Source organism: Lepidochelys kempii, chromosome 22 (genome assembly GCF_965140265.1).
Source record: "Lepidochelys kempii isolate rLepKem1 chromosome 22, rLepKem1.hap2, whole genome shotgun sequence".
NCBI lineage: Eukaryota > Metazoa > Chordata > Testudines > Cheloniidae > Lepidochelys > Lepidochelys kempii.
Window position 1 is genome coordinate 3,827,133 of NC_133277.1, and position 19,864 is coordinate 3,846,996.

Sequence of the window (19,864 nt, forward strand, 5' to 3'; positions counted from 1 at the left end):
CCCGGGGCTGTCCGCCCCCCCCCGGCCTCACTCCCCGCCCCCCCGGGGCTGTCCGCCCCCCCCCCGCCTCGCTGTCCGCCCCCCCGGGGCTGTCCGCCCCCCCCGGCCTCACTCCCCGCCCCCCCGGGGCTGTCCGCCCCCCCCCGGCCTCACTCTCCACCCCCCCTGGGGCTGTCCGGGCCCCCCCCGGCCTCACTCCCCGCCCCCGCCCCGGGCTGTCCGGCCTCACTCCCCGCCCCCGCCCCCCCCGGCTGTCCACCCCCCCGCCTCACTCCCCGCCCGCCCCGACCCCCGGGCTATCCGGGGCCCCCGCGGGCTCACTCCCCGCCCCCTGGGCTGTCCGGCTTGGTGGGGTCCCCCGTTCCCCCAGGGTTGCCAACTTTCTGATCGCACAAAACCGAAAACCCCAGCCCACTTCCTCACTCGCTCATTTTCACCAGGACGGGGAAGGGGGTGGGGGTCGGGGCAGGGCGATGAGGGCTCCGGCTGGGGGTCCAGGCTCTGGGGTTTGCTGCTGTGGAGTTTTTTCACTGTGTAGACCTACCCTGGTGTTAGGAGTAGCCCAGAGCAACGGCGTTGGCTGCTGCTGAGCAGTTGTAACTGGAGCTGTTGCATCCCCACGACATTACTAGCTCCAGCATCAGCATAACTGGGGCTTTAACCCACACGCCTGGATGGGCCAGCCTGCTTGAGCTCCAAGCACCCCTAACCTTGAGTTAGAGAATTTTGTGGGTGGGTGGGAGGGAGTCAAGCTGGGGTAACATTTGATTTATAACTCAAGATAACTAGATAACTGCTGTAAGAGACACCCAGAGCTGCATCCTGCATGGAGAGCAGCGTGCAGCCTGGTGAATATCCCAGTATCTGCTCTGGCTTCTCTGATTAGCTGCCTGCAGGATCCAGAGCAGCCTAAACTATTGACATCCCATAAGCTCAAGATCTTTTTTTTCCAAATTTGGAGATAGTATAATAAACTAAAGCAGCATCCTTGAAGTTACTCACCAGAAAACAATGTGAACTTGATTATCTTTTTTCATTCCCCCCCCTCCCCCTTTCTCCTTACATTTTCAACTCATTCTCTCCATCTCCAGGCCACTTTCTTTTCCTTTTTTCTTCTCATGTGTGCTGCTTTGACTTGTTGCAGAGTGACTTTTCTGTCCAGTTGTTAGTCTACCCCTTGCTTTCTACAATGTTACATTGTCTCTTTCCCCCTGACTCTCTTTCCTCACATCTGGGTACACTTTCTCCAAATTGTGGATGCAATCAGTTGGAAAAGAGGGGGAACTCCATTACCTGATGTACTCATTCTGTATCTTTAAATAAATCTGAGTCTATGGGCTATGTACTGCTGTGGATTAAATACAATTCCAGCAGGTGTAGTGGGACAACACAGAGTGACTATATGCTCACATAGCTCTCTGAGAAGAGGCTGGATTCCTGTGCATTTGCAAATTTCTCAGACCGAAAGGGAATTTTGGTGCGAGACTCCTCTGGAGTGCAGCATCTTCCCATCACATCCCAACGCTGCATCAACACAGAATGATGCAATGACTTTCTGGCAGCCTTAAAGTTACGCTGAGAGACGAGGAGTATCTGAAAGATTCTCTCTTCTGTGAATCCCAGGAGATATTATCTCAGCCAAATTCTGCTCATTATACTCCTATAACTCGTCCCATTAACTTCAGCGTGGCTGCCTTTGTGAGCAGGATTTTACCCAGAGCTTTAATCATGCTAAAGGTGACACTGTACTAATTACACAACCATTAGCGACCATCTAGCGGCCGGTGCTACCTCCTATTTTATGTGGCGCACACAGCAATGTTCAGCACGCTGCAAAAGGAGGCCACATAAAAGTGAGTTAGGGCCATGGGTAGGGCTTGGAAAAGGGGCAGGAGAGTCTGCCCAAGGACAGGGCACAGCAGCGGTGTAACCCCTCACTCCAAGCTACCCACAGACATTTTTAGTCTACAGATCTTAAATCTCCCATCGGTTACATATGTAAGAGAATTAAATCCTACTTTCCTCACCGTACGTTCCCTTCTCTTTCCCCGACTCATGAACTTTCAGTGGACAGGAGCTACATGGTTGAGCACATGGCTTCTTGAAATCCTTACCCGCTGGGATGGCTTAACTGAATCTCCTCCTTGCATTCTATTTTTGACAGCCTAGGAAACATTCCCACATACTCGCTGTCACAGCAGTGCCCTTGCAAACCCGCTGGCACCTTATGTCGTGCTGCTCCCTTCCTCAGCGTTTGTCTTGCTCTGATTGCTATGGGAACAAACAGCAGCTGGGTCCATTGCCTTGTAACTCTATGAAGAAACCCATCATCATCTCAGTGAAGGGCTTGGTTCATTCTTTGGAACCTGTGAATTCCCCATTTTGTTCACCTCTAAATAATGCAGCACTGTGTAGTGTGCTGGACAGAAAGATGGAAGGCCTCCACTGACAGGCTAACAAAGGAGAAGCTTCTACTCCCTTTTCCTAGATAGGCGAGACCTGCTGGCGGTCAACAAGGCCACACTAAGAGGAGAAGAATCCTACCCACAGTATTGGGTTTGTAGCCTTTTGGACCTGGTTCGCTTAGGCAGGGAGGGGAAGTCTCGTAATGAGCTTGTTTGCTGAACTCCACTGCATTACTGCTGCCTGCCTCTTGTGCGTGCTGTAGCTCACTATGGAATTTAGCCTCCTTTGTCAATCAGCAGACCAGAGCGGCAAACAGCACTGGTCATTTGATGGTGCATAGCTGAATAAGAAACAGCAGGCCCTGTCTGGAACAGAGGTTTTTGTCCAGAAAACTGACAGGCCAAACATGGTTGGAAAGCTATTTCGGGTAGAGGGAGGAAGCTGGCTGGTACACTGGCAAGGAATGCAGGAATACCTCTCTGGCTGTTCTATGTTTCATTAACTCTTAAGCTACTCATGCAGCCCAGACCACAACGAAGAGTATATTAGAACATGGAGTTTCCCTCAAATGACCCCTGTCACTTTCATAGCCTTCAATCACTATCCAGCTGATGGTGGCCAGACTTCAGCCCAGTACCATTGGCCAGGGAAGTCTTGCTAGCATCCTTCAAGCAAGAAGCGTGTTTAAGCATGATAAACTAGAAAAGGTACTAGGTTACATGCCCAGTCTAACTCTCCTCCATGCTGTTTATTTCAGTTAAGGCATCATTAATTTATCATGTTAGCCCAAGAAGGAAGATTCCCATAGCCATGTTAATCTATATATGTGATATCAAACAATAGATGTGTATAACAGTTTGCATATTGGAGAAAGGCAGTAGCCCATTCAGTTCCATTTGGAACCAACTTCCATTCCATTGCCCACTTTTAGCCCCGATCTAACTTTGAATTAGTAAATCAGTTTGATCTGAAAACTGCCACGTTTACTCAGAAAGCAACAAAGGAAGTTTTTGCAAAATTAGTCAAGCTGTTTTTGAGTTGCAGGCCATTAAAGTTACCCTGCTCTGAATGCTGAATTGTCTATCATTTGTCTTCCTCCCTTTGGCTTAAAACAAGCTCATTACTGCCCCTTCAAACTTTCCATGGAGTTAAATCTCCTTGAAAACTCATGCACCTGGTGTAGTTAAAGATGTGCATATCTTTGAATTCCTGATAACAATATGGTTGCTTATTAAGTGGGCAATGTCAGATGTAGTGTCCAAAACTATTTCCTTGCTTTGAAATGCTTGATTTGTGTCAATAATGTAATAGGTTAGTATATTGTCATTTAGGTTTTGTTTGTACAGTAAAATAAGATTGTATACAATCCCTTTCAAAAATGTTCATTTTCAAAATACTCTCATATGAATCTGCCCCTTCTCTTCCCTGTAGCTTGCTGGAAGAGAGTACGTAACATCCAGAAGTGGCTCTCTCTACTATTACTTTGAGAGTGCTTTGTAGCAAGCCAAGAGAATCATTTACATTATTTAGAGAAGCTTAAGGGAAGTTCAAATTCTATTTCCATTTGCCTCCAGTATCAAGTTGCACTGAACTGTTTCCCAAATCTCCCCCACCACCCTTCCCACATGTAGAGCCTTAAAGTCCCTGGATTGCAATTTAGACTTTAAGAATGACCCATCCACAGTAAAATGCAGTTTTTCCTCTTAACATTAACTTCAGTGCTCAGGCAGAACCCACTGCAATTTTTGAATTTTTGTTCATTTTCGTTTAATATTTCAGTGTGAAAATACTAGAGAAAAGTTTATCTGTAGACCAACCTCAGTTCTGAAAAACCAAGGGCTTCTTGAATTTCACAGATTTTTTTTCTGCCAAACAGAAATGTTACATGCAAGAAGAACACTGTCTAGAACCAGGATTGCTCACCCTCCCTTTGTGTATACAGAGTATATATACACACACAGAGACTTACAGACACACGCACATGAATTCACACATCCTGAGCTGACGAAGCAGTTTCACTGCAGCTACAACCACTTAAGTGTACTTTGGCCAATACCATTCCACCTATGCTGGGACAACAATTGCAGTAGAGATAGTGTCACCATGGCGACAGACTTGGAGCCTTTCATGTTAATTGAACAAGCTCTCTCTCTTCCCCAAGAGGCACACTACCTACTTTAAGCAGGGCAATGGTGTAGCCCAGGTCTGTATGTTATCCCATGAGTCCAGTAGAAACCGATTGTTCTCCCTTGTGTTGTCTGGATACAGTTTGGAACCTCATAATTTTGAATTTTTTTTTAAATACCGCCAGTATGCATGGTGTCTCCACGGAAAACTGGCAGACACTAATTTTCAAAAGCATCTGATTGCTGAGACAAAAAGATACATTAAAAAAACCTTATAACCCAACTACAGAGTTAAAGTGTTTCAATAAGTTTCCATTTCAGTTCCTGACCTCGTTTATACAATTTCCCTTTGAAATTTCAGGAGCTTTCACCAGCTCCAAACAGGATTTAAAAAAAACCCACCACATTCTGCTGTTTAGGTTAGGAATTTGCTTCATCCTGATGAAAGTTGATGCCCTCCAGTATATATCCTGGATACAGAAAGGTGGCACTTGTCCAGGTCTTGTATTGACGAAAGACCCAAAGTTTGCCAGTTGACAGAAAGAGCTTGACTGGAGCTCATTGGATAGTGGGCTGGGGGAGTCCCCTCTCTGTATAAATTGATCTTGCCCCTAGATCAGCATGATCCAGTTTGTCTTCCAATTCTGCTTTTCAGCACAGCAAGAATTACAAAAACCTGACCTGAGATACAATATACAAAGAACTATGATCATTGAGGAATCCAACAGTTGTGGCGCAATCTACTTTAAAGACTCCCATCAGCTCCACAAAGCTACAGCAAAACGTGGATTACAAAACCATTCTTCCTGGGGTATGGAGGGAAATGGCACAGGAAAAGAGTATACAAAACAGTACAGGCACAGGTCTGTTACACTCTATAAAACAAGCACAGAGAACCCGGCTTTTTAAAACTCACAAAGGTGTTAAAAATCCAGACTTTTCCAGAGATTTCCATCCACGTTCTCAGTGTGACACAAAACCAATGTCCAAGTGGCGCTTACAATGGTGACTGGTGGGGAAATGCACAAGCCCCTTGGCAGAATGGGTCCTGCCCTTCCCTAGGTCACAGGGGCACATGTAGCAGCCAAGGATGACACACACACACACACCCCTTTGGTTGTGGTTCAGTGCCTCAAAGCAGCCTTCTGTTTGGCAGGGGATGAGCGAGGAGAGGGCAGTCTATCTACTGAGGAGGAGCTGCTCAGGGTGGACTGAAGGTAAACTGTCTTGTGAAAGAGTCTGTTGCTGAGGAAAACCACCAAGGAGAAGAGACGCAGCTGGAAATGGCTGAAACACAGAACAAATGCTGTGAGCTCCAATCCCAAAGTCTCAATTGGTGTCTCTTGCACACATACGCGCACGCACACACACGAACACATTAACAGAACAGTGCAGCAAGAAGCTCCCTTTGTCCGTTTTTATATTTTGCTTAGTATATTCTAGGATAATGAGTGTCTTCACAACACAGCCCTGGTCTACACTAGGACTTTAGGTCGAATTTAGCAGCGTTAAATCAATGTAAACCTGCACCCGTTAACACGATGAAGCCCTTTATTTCGACTTAAAGGGCTCTTAAAATCGATTTCCTTACTCTACCCCGACAAGTGAATTAGCGCTTAAATCAGCCTTGCCGGGTCGAATTTGGGGTACTGTGGACACAATTCGACGGTATTGGCCTCCGGGAGCTATCCCAGAGTGCTCCATTGTGACTGCTCTGGACAGCACTCTCAACTCAGATGCACGATTGTTTGCCGTTGCTCTGACACAGGGAGGGGCGACTGACGACACGGCTTACAGGGTTGGCTTACAGGGAGTTAAAATCAATAAAGGGGGTGGCTTTACATCAAGGAGTATTTCAGGCAGGACTTCACGGAGGGTTCCAATAAGAAATGGTGCACCTAAGTTATTGTTCTTATTGGAACAAGGAGGTTAGTCTGGCCTCTGATTGATACATGGCTAGATTTACCTCGCTGCACCTTCTCTGTGAGTGACTGCAGTGTGACCTAGAGGAATGAGTCCCGTAGACGGGGGGCGGGGTTTGCAAATGAGTACAAAACAAATCTGATCTATTTCTTGTTTTGATCCACTTCATCTATCTTTTACATCTTTGGCTGGCAGCAGACGGTGCAGAAGGACTGCATGCCATCCACATCTCATGGCTGCTCGGCGGAAGGTGGTACAATAGGACTGCTAGCCATCCTCATCTCTTGCCTGCCCGGCAGAAGATGATGCAATAGGACTCCTAGCAATCCGTATCGCCTGCCTGCTCACCATAAGATGGTTCAATAGGACTGACTGCAGGACTAAAGAGAATGACCTGATCAAGTCACTCCAAATTTAGTCCCTGCGCCCATGTCTGCCCAGGCGCTCCTGATCGACCTCACAGAAGCGACCAGGAGCACCTCGGACATGACGATGACGGCTACCAGTCCTATTGCACCGTCTGCTGCCACAAGGCAATGGGTTGCTGCTGCTGTGTAGCAATGCAGTACCGCGTCTGCCAGCACCCAGGAGACATACGGTGACAGTGAGCTGAGCGGGCTCCATGCTTGCCGTGGTATGGCGTCTGCACAGGTAACTCAGGAAAAAAGGCGCGGAACGATTGTCTGCCCTTGCTTTCATGGAGGGAGGGAGGGAACGGGGGCCTGACGATATGTACCCAGAACCACCCGCGACAATGTTTTAGTCCCATCAGGCATTGGGATCTGAACCCAGAATTCCAGTGGGCAGCGGAGACTGTGGGAACTGTGGGATAGCTACCCACAGTGCAACGCTCCGGAAGTCGACTCTAGCCTCGGTACTGTGGAAGCACTCTGCCGAGTTAATGCACTTAGAGCATTTTCTGTGGAGACACACACACTCGAATATATAAAACCGATTTCTAAAAAACTGACTTCTATAAGTTCGACCTAATTTCGTAGTGCAGACATACCCACAGATTAGTAGATACACTCTACAGTAATGAAGAGTAAAGACCTAATGTAGGCACAGTTATCAAAACCCCCTGGAAAATGCAGGATGCCTCCATTCCATCCTTGTATCTACGTAGGGAGGACAAAGCAGACGCAATTATTCCAACCTTGGGGTTAAGTCTGTCTTGAAAAGCTTGAAGTTGCAGATAAGAGCTGAGCTGATGGCTGCCCAGGAATTGCAGGGTTTTGGCATACCCGCACTCAGCTCAGGGAGTGTGATGTAAGAGGATTTAAAGTTCAGTGCAGGTCTATCAATAACCGCAGAGAACCTTTCCCTTACCAATAACACACCCTTTTGAAGTGTTAACACAATGTCCTCTCTGTTTAATTTCCTCTATTTTAAATTAATCAAGGTGTCCCAACCTTTCATCATTACATGACCAATATCTTCAGAGATGTACATGGGCATCCCCTGACTTACCAAGCACAGTACTGCTAAAGCCCTGTTTTAGGTCACAGATTCGAGTGTCAGTTCATCCTGCATCTAGCATTATCATGTTAATTAAAATCAACTCTGAGTTTCCTAAGGAAAATACTTACTATGCTTTCCCAGGTGTCTTTGCTTCATTGGCGCTGATGATAAACAGAGGGAAAAGAATGGAGAACAGGCAGCCACTGCAAAGAGAAGACGGCACATTGAGCAAAAAGCCAATTACTATAGGTTGGTGTCATAATAAGGTTACACAGGAAAATGACCTCCCCCATGCAATGGAAGCTGATTTCAGGACATCCCTTCGCAGGGACTGGAGAAGGATGAAATGAAGCACCTTTAAACACACGGGAAATCAAACAGCCCAACCAAGGGCCACACTGAATTTATATAAATGGAGCAGATGACACCAGTCACAATATTTAATAAGGAAACACATTGTGCAGAGACAACATTTTCCGGCAGCTCACATCAAGAGAGAGTATCATGTAGCTTCCATAGGCTGCATCTGCATATTAAACAGAGATTGCTGTGGGCTTCACGGGACTACTACTGCAACCATCAGCACTTCACCGCAGCTTTAAATGAGACAATCTCAGTCACATGGAAGACGAGCAAAAGGTGCGGAATCAACAATGTAAATAAAGGACAAGTAACTCCAATAGAATCTGGGCATGCTTAAACCCTTCCCTGCTGGGATCCACTACAGTGTTCTTTTAAGAGTAAGTATTCAGTGAACTTTCAGAAGAAGAGACAGATACACAGCTTGACACTGGAATTGGATTTTACCTCCCACATATATGCTGTCTCAGTGTCACCTTAGGCAGGGCTGACACAGTTAGAAATGCAGCTCATCACAGAGAAGCTTGTCTGCATCAATAAATCGTGGCCCCTGCTAGCTCTGCTTACTGCTCTACATTTTAAGTATAAGAGAAAACATGCCACTAATGTTGGCTCCATCTGTAAGAGTATTCCAACCGTATGGGAAAAGGTTACAGCAGAATGAGAGCAGGACGAGAAATCATAAAGCAAACAGCAATGACATCATCTCAGCAAAGAGATGATTTCTGAGCAGTGAGAGGATTTATAAGCTTTTCCCAGCCACTGTGCCTCCAGAATGGTCAATACAGTGAGGCAGGAAGTAGGGGAGATTCTACTATCCAAATATGTTTCATAGTTGTATGGTAGTTCGGTGGAAGAATCTGCACTACATTTCTGATTTTAATGGAAAAACCTTCCTTATTCTTCAATGTACTTTCCCCTCCAACTACTTATTAGCAGAGCTATTTCCCTATGGTGCTGTGGAAGCAGATATACTCCTCTGATCTGCAGGGGTTGGTGGTATCTTGGAGGGTGGGAATTTTGGGTGGTATTTGGGGGGACATGTTACCTCTGCATTCATCACCCTCAAAGCAAAAACGCCCAGTGCTCCCAATTTACAGTTGAAGTCACCTGATGATGTAAGAAGACTGCATTGCAGTGAGAAAAGCCAGTGGTAAACCAAATCCAAAGTAATAGGGCCAGTTCCTCTCAATGTTGGATAACCGTTGATGCATTTCAATTCCTAATAAAAACACAAGTTAATGTACAGAAATTTAAGGAACTAAGGCAGGAAAGTTTGGGATAAAGAGCATGTGTTGTCACTAAATCTCACATTTCTAGAGTGCCAGGCATCCTGAATGATCCCAAAGTAATTTATAAACTACATAAGGGAGCTGTATTGGCCATTCCATAGTTAAGGTTGCAAACAAGTTTCTATTATAAATTAGATTTTGGCTCTACCCTATAAAATCCACAAACAAAAGACATCAGCCTCAAAAGTGGTATGTGAAGCCTGAGACGACAGTAGAATTTTTCTATCATGCTTCAATAAAATCTGACAAGGGATCCCTGATTTACAACACCATAGAAACAGAGATGTTCTTCAGAGTGTAAAAACCTAATTGTTTTGCCACTTTTGTAGTAAAAAGCAGAATATAAACTTGGTTTACTGGACCCATTGAGTTGGTAAGACAAAAGGCACAAGACAAATAGCAGTTGATTAAACTCCAAGTTTAGATAACATCAAGACTTCAAAGACTAACCTCAGAAAAGCTGGTCAGCTCAATTAAAATATGGAGGACTATGCTTTTTAAAAAAATATAATAGGTTTCTACCTTCTTCCCCACTGCTTTTTTTAAACTTTCTTCTAACGGTTTTTCCCCTTGATAAAAATCACATCTACCATCATTTAAATGCAGACACATTTAGAATAAATGTGGCACTAATTTATCAGTGGACTGTAAAAATACAGAACACTTACGGTGTTAAATGAAGAATCTAATTTAGATTATGAACTTCCTGTATTTTTATGCCTAAAATGGCCTGCAACGTATGGTGTGATACAAAATAACGCTATGTTCGGCTGAAACTTCACTAATAGTTGAAGGTAGGTGGCAAAATTAAGTTATTCCAATTGGGAAAACTGAACTAACACTCCTCTTGTGAAAAGTAACATGGGATCTTTTGTCAGCACAAGTTTTCAAGGCATCTCTCTCTAATCTGAAAGGAAAAAGATACCAGCATTTCTTTTTTCTTCTATTACCTTTGCTGGAAAAGGTTAAACAATTAAAACAATTTTACCATAGGTGTGAGAGACAAGTAAATGTTCATGTTCTGCATGTCTGAATATGTGCATTACAAAGCAAGAGGTGGCTGGGCCTACCTGACATTCATCATCAGGCTCCTTGCCAACCCAGAGCTCTAGCATCAGAAATGGAAGTTCTCTTTTCTTCTAGTGTTTTTTCTCTAGCTGAATTTAGAATTCAGATTGTTCCAATGATGGTAAGATTGCCTCTTTGGATTTAGTTCCTGGACTTAATTCCATGGAGTGAAAAATATTTGGAGCTGAAAAACCACTATACAAGAGAACCTTGTTTTTCCCTGGAACTGAGAATTCTATGGTACGCTGCAAACCAAGTCAGACAGGGACCAAATCCAAGGCTTTCAAGTGAGAACCACCAGGAGAATTTCAGACTGCATCTGGCCCTCAAACAAATGTTTATTATTCTACTCATCTTCCCTGCCCTGCTTCAAACACCATGTGACTATTTCTCATCTCTGCTATAGCCTCAGTGAATAGGCAGGCAAGAGATTAAGCACAGCACAACCAGAGCATTCAGTCACAGAAAAACAGAGAAGGGCAGTAAGTCATCTATAGTGGCCCCTTCTCAGCCAGTGTTCAATGGATTGTGAAATGATGTATTCACCCCCCTCGTGTCTGTGCTGCTCTCACACCTTGATGCCAGAAAGGGGTGGAGTCAAGATCCCTATCAGGATTTGGATTCACACTGCAATGGAGCATGCACCAGAGAGGGATTGGCTGAGATGTCAGAGGTGCCAGACTTCAGACAAGATGCTGAAGTCCCATCTGCCCATCTCTGGTGACTGTTTCAGGTGGAAATGTTCCCACAGCACCTTCTAAAGAAAGTCAGGGATAACATGCCAGTGTTGCAGCCAACATTCCTCTCTCTCAATAGAACAGTCTCTTGGACCATAAGTGGTATGGTTGATCCATTGCCTATGTAGTCCCCCTAACAGCAGGATCTCACTCCCAACTGTGAGGTGCTTTGGGGTGCTGCTCTGTTTTATCCATCTTATTGACGTGTCTCATCTTTGGGCAACACCTCTGCTCCTATACTCAGGCCCATTACTGGGACACTAACATCCAAATATGGATAAACAGGCGAGACCATTTATTAGAGTAGTACAAGTGAAAATCATCTCCTAGTCAAATCCCTCTCTTGTAAACAGCACAATAAATCGATCAGCTAGTAAGGTTTAATGCTCTGAAAAAACAAATTTGCAAATACAGCAGAGATTCATTCTCTAAAGAGAGGCTCATATTCCATACTCTTGAGGTAAGGGAGGAGGAAGGGTGACAGAGAGAGAGATCACTTGGAAACATCCCAAGTTACTTGTCTGGATAAAATGTGTTTGAAACTCGATTGTCCTCCTATCGGGAAGCTTATGCATTTAAAATATTCCCAGCAATGCAGAATGTCCCCAGACACACGCTGTTAGCCTTGGAAGTGAAGGGTAGCACTAACCTTTATTAAACCAGCGGTATTCAAAGCAGTACAAGGAGTAGAGCAGCGACATGTGCAGAAGGCTAACCAACTGGCCAATGATATCAATTGGGAAAAGGCTCACAATCATCCCCTGCAGAGGAAGAGAAGAAATTGATTGAGTTTGCTTTCTGCAGTGGTGGATTTCTGTACAGCACAGCAGGGACACAATACTTTTATCTTTACCCTAGCGAGTGATAGGGGAGCACAATTAGAGAGGACCTTGCTTTCTTGTAGTTTTAATTTTATTCTCCCGCCCTCCAACAGAACCATCCGAACCCCACCTTCCTTCTAGCAAAGCTCATCCTGTCACTTTGGGAACATCAATCAATTTGACCACAATTTTCTGCATATAACAGTCTCCTGGTCACAGCTCCCCACTCCAGCCAAGAGGCTCTCTCTCTTCCAAGGCGGCCACTAATGCCAACAGCTGCATTCGAACAGCAGAATGGTTTGGCATCTCCCCCTCAGCATTTCACAGCTAATATGTACTTGGTTCTCTACTGACCCAGATACAGAACCCAAGATAGGTCTAATCTCACCTGGATGAGAAACAGTGCTTGCAGGAGGAGGTTAAATAGCATGTCAGCAATGATTTTACTGACACTGGGAAAGGGCTGGGGCTTTCTTCCGGAAACCTCAAATGCCAAATCTGCTATGTCCTGAAACAGAGAAACATTTCAGGGAAACGAATTTACAAAGACAATTAACACGAGTGACTGCGCTACTGATCTGCAGTCAGCATGCAGATTCCACTGAGTACACTTTCAGGGTGCAATCTTGTTTTCTTACTGATGCAGTAACAGCTTTAGCTCAGCAGCTTATTAGACACAGTAATAAGGGTTTGCACTTTTCATTCAAGGTGCTCAGAGTACTTTAGAAACCTGGGTATCATTAACCCCATTGCTACAAATGGAGAAACTGAGGCACAGAGTCCAAAGTCATTCAGTAAGCCAGTGGCAGAGCTGAGACTAGAACTCAGGTCTCACGACTCCCAGTCCCTTTCTCTAATCACATCACCATGCTGTCTCCATTGCGTATTTTCCAAACATATTGCCAATCACATAACAGTGATGATTTCTCCCAAAAAGCAGCAAGCCATCTCTCCATCATCATGAAACACAGTGCACATATTCCACAGTGCACCTGCCAACACACTCAACACATCTGGAACAATAAGCTTTATGTAGAAATGTTCCTTTTATGGCATTATACAGAACAGAGCACATGGCCGTCCACATGTTGTCCAAATAAGGGCCACACTAGTAGCTTGTTTGACCCAGAAGACCTTACGAAATAAAGCAGGTTACGGCTCATTTACAGAGGTGCCAGTCTGTGGAGACTACTTGTTCCAGTACGCAATGTTCCACCTCAGTCTGACTGGTCACCATCGATATGAAAAATAAAGGAGGCTGTGGGTTGTACTCTTGCTCTATGGTCTTAACTGACCCACCCGTAACACAGCATATGCTATGTCACTTGTTTAATGTGAACTCCTGCTCCCATAGCTACTGAGGGCTGTTCCGCATCCTCCTCACCTACCTGAAACCAGATGGCATTGACGACTTTACTGAGCACAAAGAGAGGAAGGACCCAAAGGGCACCGAAAATAGAGGTGAGGATAAATTCCAGCCAGGACCAGACATCACCATGTAGTGAGGGGTCACCTTCAAAATAAGAATACAGTCCCTATCAGCAACATGCACATGGGATTCTCTTCATTTCAGACTGCACAACCTACAGTTACAATGGAGAAATAGCTAACAGCGGCCTCCTTTGTACAGATGTGATAGTCTGGTCCTACTACAAAAAGGGAAATAGATAAAACCAGGAAGGGCCATTTCCTACTTCCCTTCTTTACAGACCCATTTTCATGCACCTGCTCTTTATTTACTTCTAATAATATCCTAGCTGCAGTACTTCCATAGGGAACCAGTGGTTAATCCTATGGGAACATTTGCTTTGGGACTGCCAAAAAGCATCCTACTGGTTCAAAAACAATGGCTTTCGCTTTCTTGTGGTATAAGCAGGAACATAGTTTCCTCTTCCATCATTAGGAATAAGGTTTCCGGGTTTGACACTTATTTGCTGAAAACGTATATGGATGGGAAGAGAAAGCATTCTGCAACTAATATGTCATGCAGCAGACACATGGGAAGACAGACAGCTCTCGCCTATACTCAAATACTGTTTTGAACAGATGTTATCAAAGCTGTGTGTTTTGGTTCTCAGGAGATGAGAGGCCCAGAACACCCAGGAAAAAAATGGGGTTCTCCTTTGTTTTGATGGATAACTCTGTAAGAGGTTTCTAATACTTGTAGCGAGATTCCCTGACCTATCTGCTCCTCAAGTGCTCGCTCTAATCAGCATTCTGGTCCCTGCTCTCCCTGAACACTCAGAGTGGGAAAAGGGAAAAAGAAGCAACAATTACAGCATGCACATCATGAGCAAACCAGACATCTGAACAGTGGGGAAAGCTGACCCAGCAACAGGAAGAAAGGGACAGAGATGAGAGTAAAAGGACAGAATGGAGTAAGGCAAAAGGGTAGAGAGTGTCAGCAAGAGGGAAAGGAGGTGGACAAAGATGTGGGGGGAGGCAAGAGAGAAGAGGGTAGGAGACAAAGAAAAAGAGAAACAGTGTTAAACAAAACAGAACTAGAGGACGGGAGACACAGACAGGTCAGGAGACATAGGGTAAGGGTAAGACATTTGCCTGTTTAGGTACTTATATGGCGTCCATCACTGTAGTGCTAGAGGACCTCCCAAAAATTAAACAGTCAATATCACTGACTGTATCTCCCTTTCTTCCCAAAAAGTTCTTTGTTTAGATAGTTGGAGCTTTGCTGTATGTGTTTGTGTTATGGGAGAAGAACTTACTCAGGGACAAAGCAACCGAAGATCAGTTTTTCCTGTATTTTCAGTGTTCTCCAAGCCCAAAAACGCTTGGCAGCCCTACTTCTAGTTTGCCTCACGTCAGCACTTATTGGGCATGCCTGTGGCTGTCCTGGATCTATGCTGAAGCTCCTCCTCGTATGACAGAAAACTGGAAGCAATGTGACTGTATCACATTGCTAACAAACAGACTTCCACTGACACTAAGAGGCAGACCCCCAACTCCTCCTGGCATTCACCTCCACAGTTCAATACATGTTACTATTCACATGCACTGAGTTTTAACATGTTGGATTTTACATTTGCTTTCAGTATTAATGCTTAATTTCAATGGTTTTAAGAAGAATATGAGGACCATGAAAATGAGTGGAGACTTTTCCTGTCAGTGTGATTAGTAATACATAGCATTTGCAATCCATGCCACTTAACTTAAAAAGCACTTTACAACATTTAAATTAGGACTCTTCCAAAATATAACACTTTTTATCCCAGACAATTCATTTTAACAGCTTTAGACTTTACTGGCTGGTCAGAGAATACACCAATTAAAAAACAACTCATCCCATGTCTAATGGTAACTTTCTATGTTACATATTGTGAACTCTATGAGAAGCTACACCCCCAATAAAGAGGAGGATGTACTGCTTGTGAGAAATTCACTCTGAACAGTATTTAAATGAAAGTAATTATAAACAGCAGCAGGATTCCCACATGGAGAAACAATAACTGGGAATGGGCGACAGGGGATGGATTGCTGGATCATTCCCTGTTCTGTTCATTCCCTCTGGGGCACCGGCACTGGCCCTGGCCCTGGCCACTGTCAGAAGACAGGATACTGAGCTAGATGGACCTTTGGTCTGACCTAGTTTGGAGGTTCTTATGTAACTAGCTTAATACTAAAACAGCATTCCAAAAAAAGGTCTTCCCCGTTTCCCCGTCTGTTAGCAGAATTGCCCATCAATCTTTCTATCTGATACAAGCCATGCTAATCAAGTCACTGGAACATTGTTTAACTTTGTCCAAGTGTGCTTTTTAAGGCTTACGTGTCAGTTTTCACAACAGAAAAACAAGAAAAAGAAAATCTGGCTGAGATTTTCAAAAAGGTAAGGAATGTGGATGTCCAATTCTCATTAATTTTAATGGGACCTGAGCATCCAAATCCCATAGATAGTTTTAAAAATTTTCATCTGAGTCAGTTCACTAAAGAGGATATGGCAGCATTAATGCATGAAAAACACAGGAAGAGGAGGGCACAGCCCACACTGAGTGGGTCAAATCCTGAGTTGTACTGAGTCCTCACATCCCTCACTCAAGTCAGTGGGAGCTGCGATGCTCAGCATTTCTAAGGACAGAGGTGGCAGCCACATGCGGCTCTTCAGAAGTTACTATGCAGCTCCTTGTACAGGCATCGACTCTGGGGCTGGAACTACAGGTGCCAACTTTCCAATATCCTGGGAGCGGGGTGCTCACTGCTCAACCCCTGGCTCTGCCACAAGCCCTGCCCCCACTCCACCCCTTCCCACACCCTCCCCTGAGCCTGCCATGCCCTTGCTCCCCCCCTCCCACCCCCAGAGCCTCCTGCATGCCATGGAACAGCTGATGGGGAGGGAACGGGAGGCTCTGATCGGCAGGTGTGCTGGTGGGTGGGAGGTGCTGGGAGCAGGGGGGAGCTAATGGGGGCTGCTGACGTATTACTGTGGCTCTTTGGCAATGTACATTGGTAAATTCTGGCTCCTTCTCAGGCTCAGCGTGGCCACCCCTGGATTTTGCTCTCAGTTAAAGACTTGAGAGAGGGAAATAACTCAAGGATGGAGAGGCAGGATGTAGGGGCACTTGGCAGTAGTGTCGCCTTAGTCTTCTACACAGATGCTGATAATTATTTACCCTGAGGAGAGCTGATGTCCTAGCACTCTTTACAGAAACAAATTATGTACTTACCAATTATCTGTGCTGTGACTGACTGAAGTACAGGTATAAATACTCGGTAAAACAAGAGGAGACTAAGCTAAAGGAAAAAGGAAACAAGGAAACCATAGAAGAGGTTTTGTTAATGACACTTAAATGTTCACTTCTATTACTCTTATCTCTATCCATCAACCCAATCTGCAATCACTCCAGAGACTCTCAACTGCCTCCACGTGTCCATCTCCTGCAGGAACCCTACTAAAAGTACCATCTTGTCTGACTGCACTGCCATTGCCATGCTGAATGGCTTTGGCAAACTGAGAGGCTGTTTCATATTTGGCACCTAAACACCTCTGCATCAGATGGGGCAATAACTTTCATCTACAGTGACAAAGATCCATAAGCACTGATTTAAAGTGATATTTCATGTAGACATTGTGCATTCTCTATTAACAGCAAATTGTTTGCCTACCATCTATTAAACATTAAACACTATGATCCATCAATGCAGAGCACTGAAAGATCGCTCCTCTCTTAAATACAACCAAAATATATAATTGAACTGTTTCCTTTCAACATTTCCATGTTGGTTCCTCACCCATCAGGACAAAGTCTAATGGAAGATGAAAAGAGACAAGTGATTTATTAGGCTGCAAAATGCCTACTACAATCATGAATAAACCCTATCAAACTCATTAACACCTATTGGAAAGCTGACCTGAGTAAATGTACTATTCGATTCAGTGGAGCAGCACTACAGATTTCATTTGATCAGCAGGCGAACAAGCAGCATTAGGAACTTGAGAAACAGACTCCAGATTAATATAATGGTCTGCTTAGGGAATACAGTAGCTCAATTATATATTTTAAGGAGGGTCCCCCTTTATATAAAACATCAAAACTTAGAAACTTACTGGTTTCTCTCAATTCATAACGCCTTCCATCTTAGCCAGGCAGCCAACCTGACAGATCACCTCTGAAACCATAAAAGCCCTGAAGCAGTGCACTGGTTTAAACTGGTGCTTCAATTTTTAAGTTAGGAAATAAAAAAAATTACACTTACCCAGAACACGCCTCCATTCCATGCACAACATTGAAAAATCCGGCTTACTATCCGAGGTTCACTGGAGAGCAATAATACACATGCATGAGAGACTGTATCACTGTAGCTACTTCTCTTCAAAGCAAATTATCCCCAGCATCCTGGGTCACTGAGAACCACTTTTATACAATAACTTAAAGAAGAAATGTGCTGGGTGCCTTCAAAATATCTAGAATCATAAATTCTATTACTAGAATTCAGTTGGTAAATCAGCAGCACTGTAATGCTCCAACAATTCACCACACAAACTCATGACATATGCTCACTGCAACACACAAGTTAATTTTTCAACGCTTATAGAAAACTAATGCTGTTGTATCAGAAAGTCCATTTCAACATAGTGTTAATTCCCAGCAGAAACTATTTTAAAATGGAATTAAAATTGAGATTATATATCAGTAATTTAGAGTAAAAGACTTTACAAGGATGTTGTTGTTATTCCAAAAACAAGCATTAGAAATCCAGGAAATTCAAAGTTAAAGGTTCAATTCAAAAATCCAAACATGTTAAGGCATGGAAATGCACAGTTAAAACATCCATGCAGTGACTATTCAATTATGATTAGTGCATAACTGTATCTGTAGTCTCTCCACTGTAATAAGAGTACATGGCCTTCATCCATTAGTGCCTCTCCAAAGTTCTTCCATCTGACCTCAGAGATTCCTAGGAGATGCCAGGTGTATTGTTCCATTTCATACACGAGTTCTTTCAACTTCCTTATTTGTCTCAATGTCCTAACATTCCACGTGACTATGGTGATGTTATCTCTTCCATGGATCCTCTTTGTTGGGGTTACACCAATAGTATACTTGTCACGTCCGCCCTGGTGGGAGACGGATGGCATGGTCATTATTAACCTGGGCTGTGACCAATCCGATATAGACAAGGTTGACTTGCTCATCGTATGGTATGTCTTGGGCAAATTTCTAACCTGGCAGAGCCCATCCTTCTCCAGGCAGCCCCCTTTTAGTCGACTCTTACGACATGCAGGAGGAGCAGTGGGCCTATTCTGTCCCCGGACCCACAGGGGAAAGTGGAGAGGACAAACATGTCAACGGCGTAGGATTTATTGTGCATAAAGGTATCAAGAATTCAGGATTTGGAGGCCGCCCAATATCCAGCCGGCTTATTTCCATCCATCTAAGGCAGTACCGTTCAGTATCACAGTGGTACAAGTCTACGCCCCTACAACAGACTATGACAATGAGCAAATTGAAGTTTTTTACAATCAGCGCCAAGACATCTGTAAGGTACACAAGAAAAATATCCTGATTGTACAGGGAGATTGGAATGTTACAGTGGGTACTGGCGAACAGGCAGATTGGCGAGATTACTGTGGCCCTTTCTGTGATGCAGTAACCAATGAGAGAGGACTGAGACTCTTGGAGTTTGCCAGCTATAACAATCTGGTTCTTGCAAACACATTAGGAGCACATAAAGCATCCAGACGATCAATGTGGCATGCACCTAATGGCCTACCTCACAGTCAGATCGACTACATCATGATGCAAAACCGATTTCGTTCTGGGATCAACAGAGCTAAAACAAGGAGCATCCACTGTGTGGATATTGGAAGTGATCTCGACCTTGTGATGCTATGCTTTTGGCTGTGGCTAAGGAAAAATCATCAGGCCAAACCTCACCAGAATCAAGTTTGACTTAGAAAGACTTGGAGTCCGAAGCATTGCAGAGTCATTCCAAGCAATGACTGGCGGAAAATTTGCCCCGCTGCTTGCTCTAGAGGAAGACGTAGAAACATCATTTCAATACTGTAATGAATGATACTGCAATGGACATCCTTGGGAAACACCACAAGATGACAAAACCTTGGGTCACAAATGAAACACTAGAATATGTGACATTGGAAGAGAGCTCAAGAGAGACAAGAACAGCACTGAGGGAGCTGATAAATACAGAACGATTGG

General features: G+C 44.4%; 1 protein-coding gene across 3 annotated transcripts in view; it reads right to left on the minus strand.

The window, feature by feature from the left end:
* Positions 1-4,148: 4,148 nt before the first annotated feature.
* Positions 4,149-19,864, minus strand: part of EI24 (EI24 autophagy associated transmembrane protein) — a 40,151-nt gene continuing 24,435 nt past the window's right edge. For 2 of the 3 annotated variants that reach the window (XM_073320766.1, XM_073320765.1), the window contains exons 4-11: positions 17,901-17,961; positions 16,871-16,937; positions 13,583-13,707; positions 12,583-12,702; positions 12,023-12,134; positions 9,387-9,498; positions 8,045-8,119; positions 4,149-5,819 (exon numbers count right to left, since the gene is read on the minus strand). In XM_073320766.1, coding sequence (XP_073176867.1) covers positions 5,657-5,819; positions 8,045-8,119; positions 9,387-9,498; positions 12,023-12,134; positions 12,583-12,702; positions 13,583-13,707; positions 16,871-16,937; positions 17,901-17,961 — 835 coding nt within the window. In that variant the 3' untranslated portion in view covers positions 4,149-5,656. The remainder of the gene's footprint in view (positions 5,820-8,044; positions 8,120-9,386; positions 9,499-12,022; positions 12,135-12,582; positions 12,703-13,582; positions 13,708-16,870; positions 16,938-17,900; positions 17,962-19,864) is intronic. The other variant, XM_073320767.1, reaches the window with a different exon arrangement.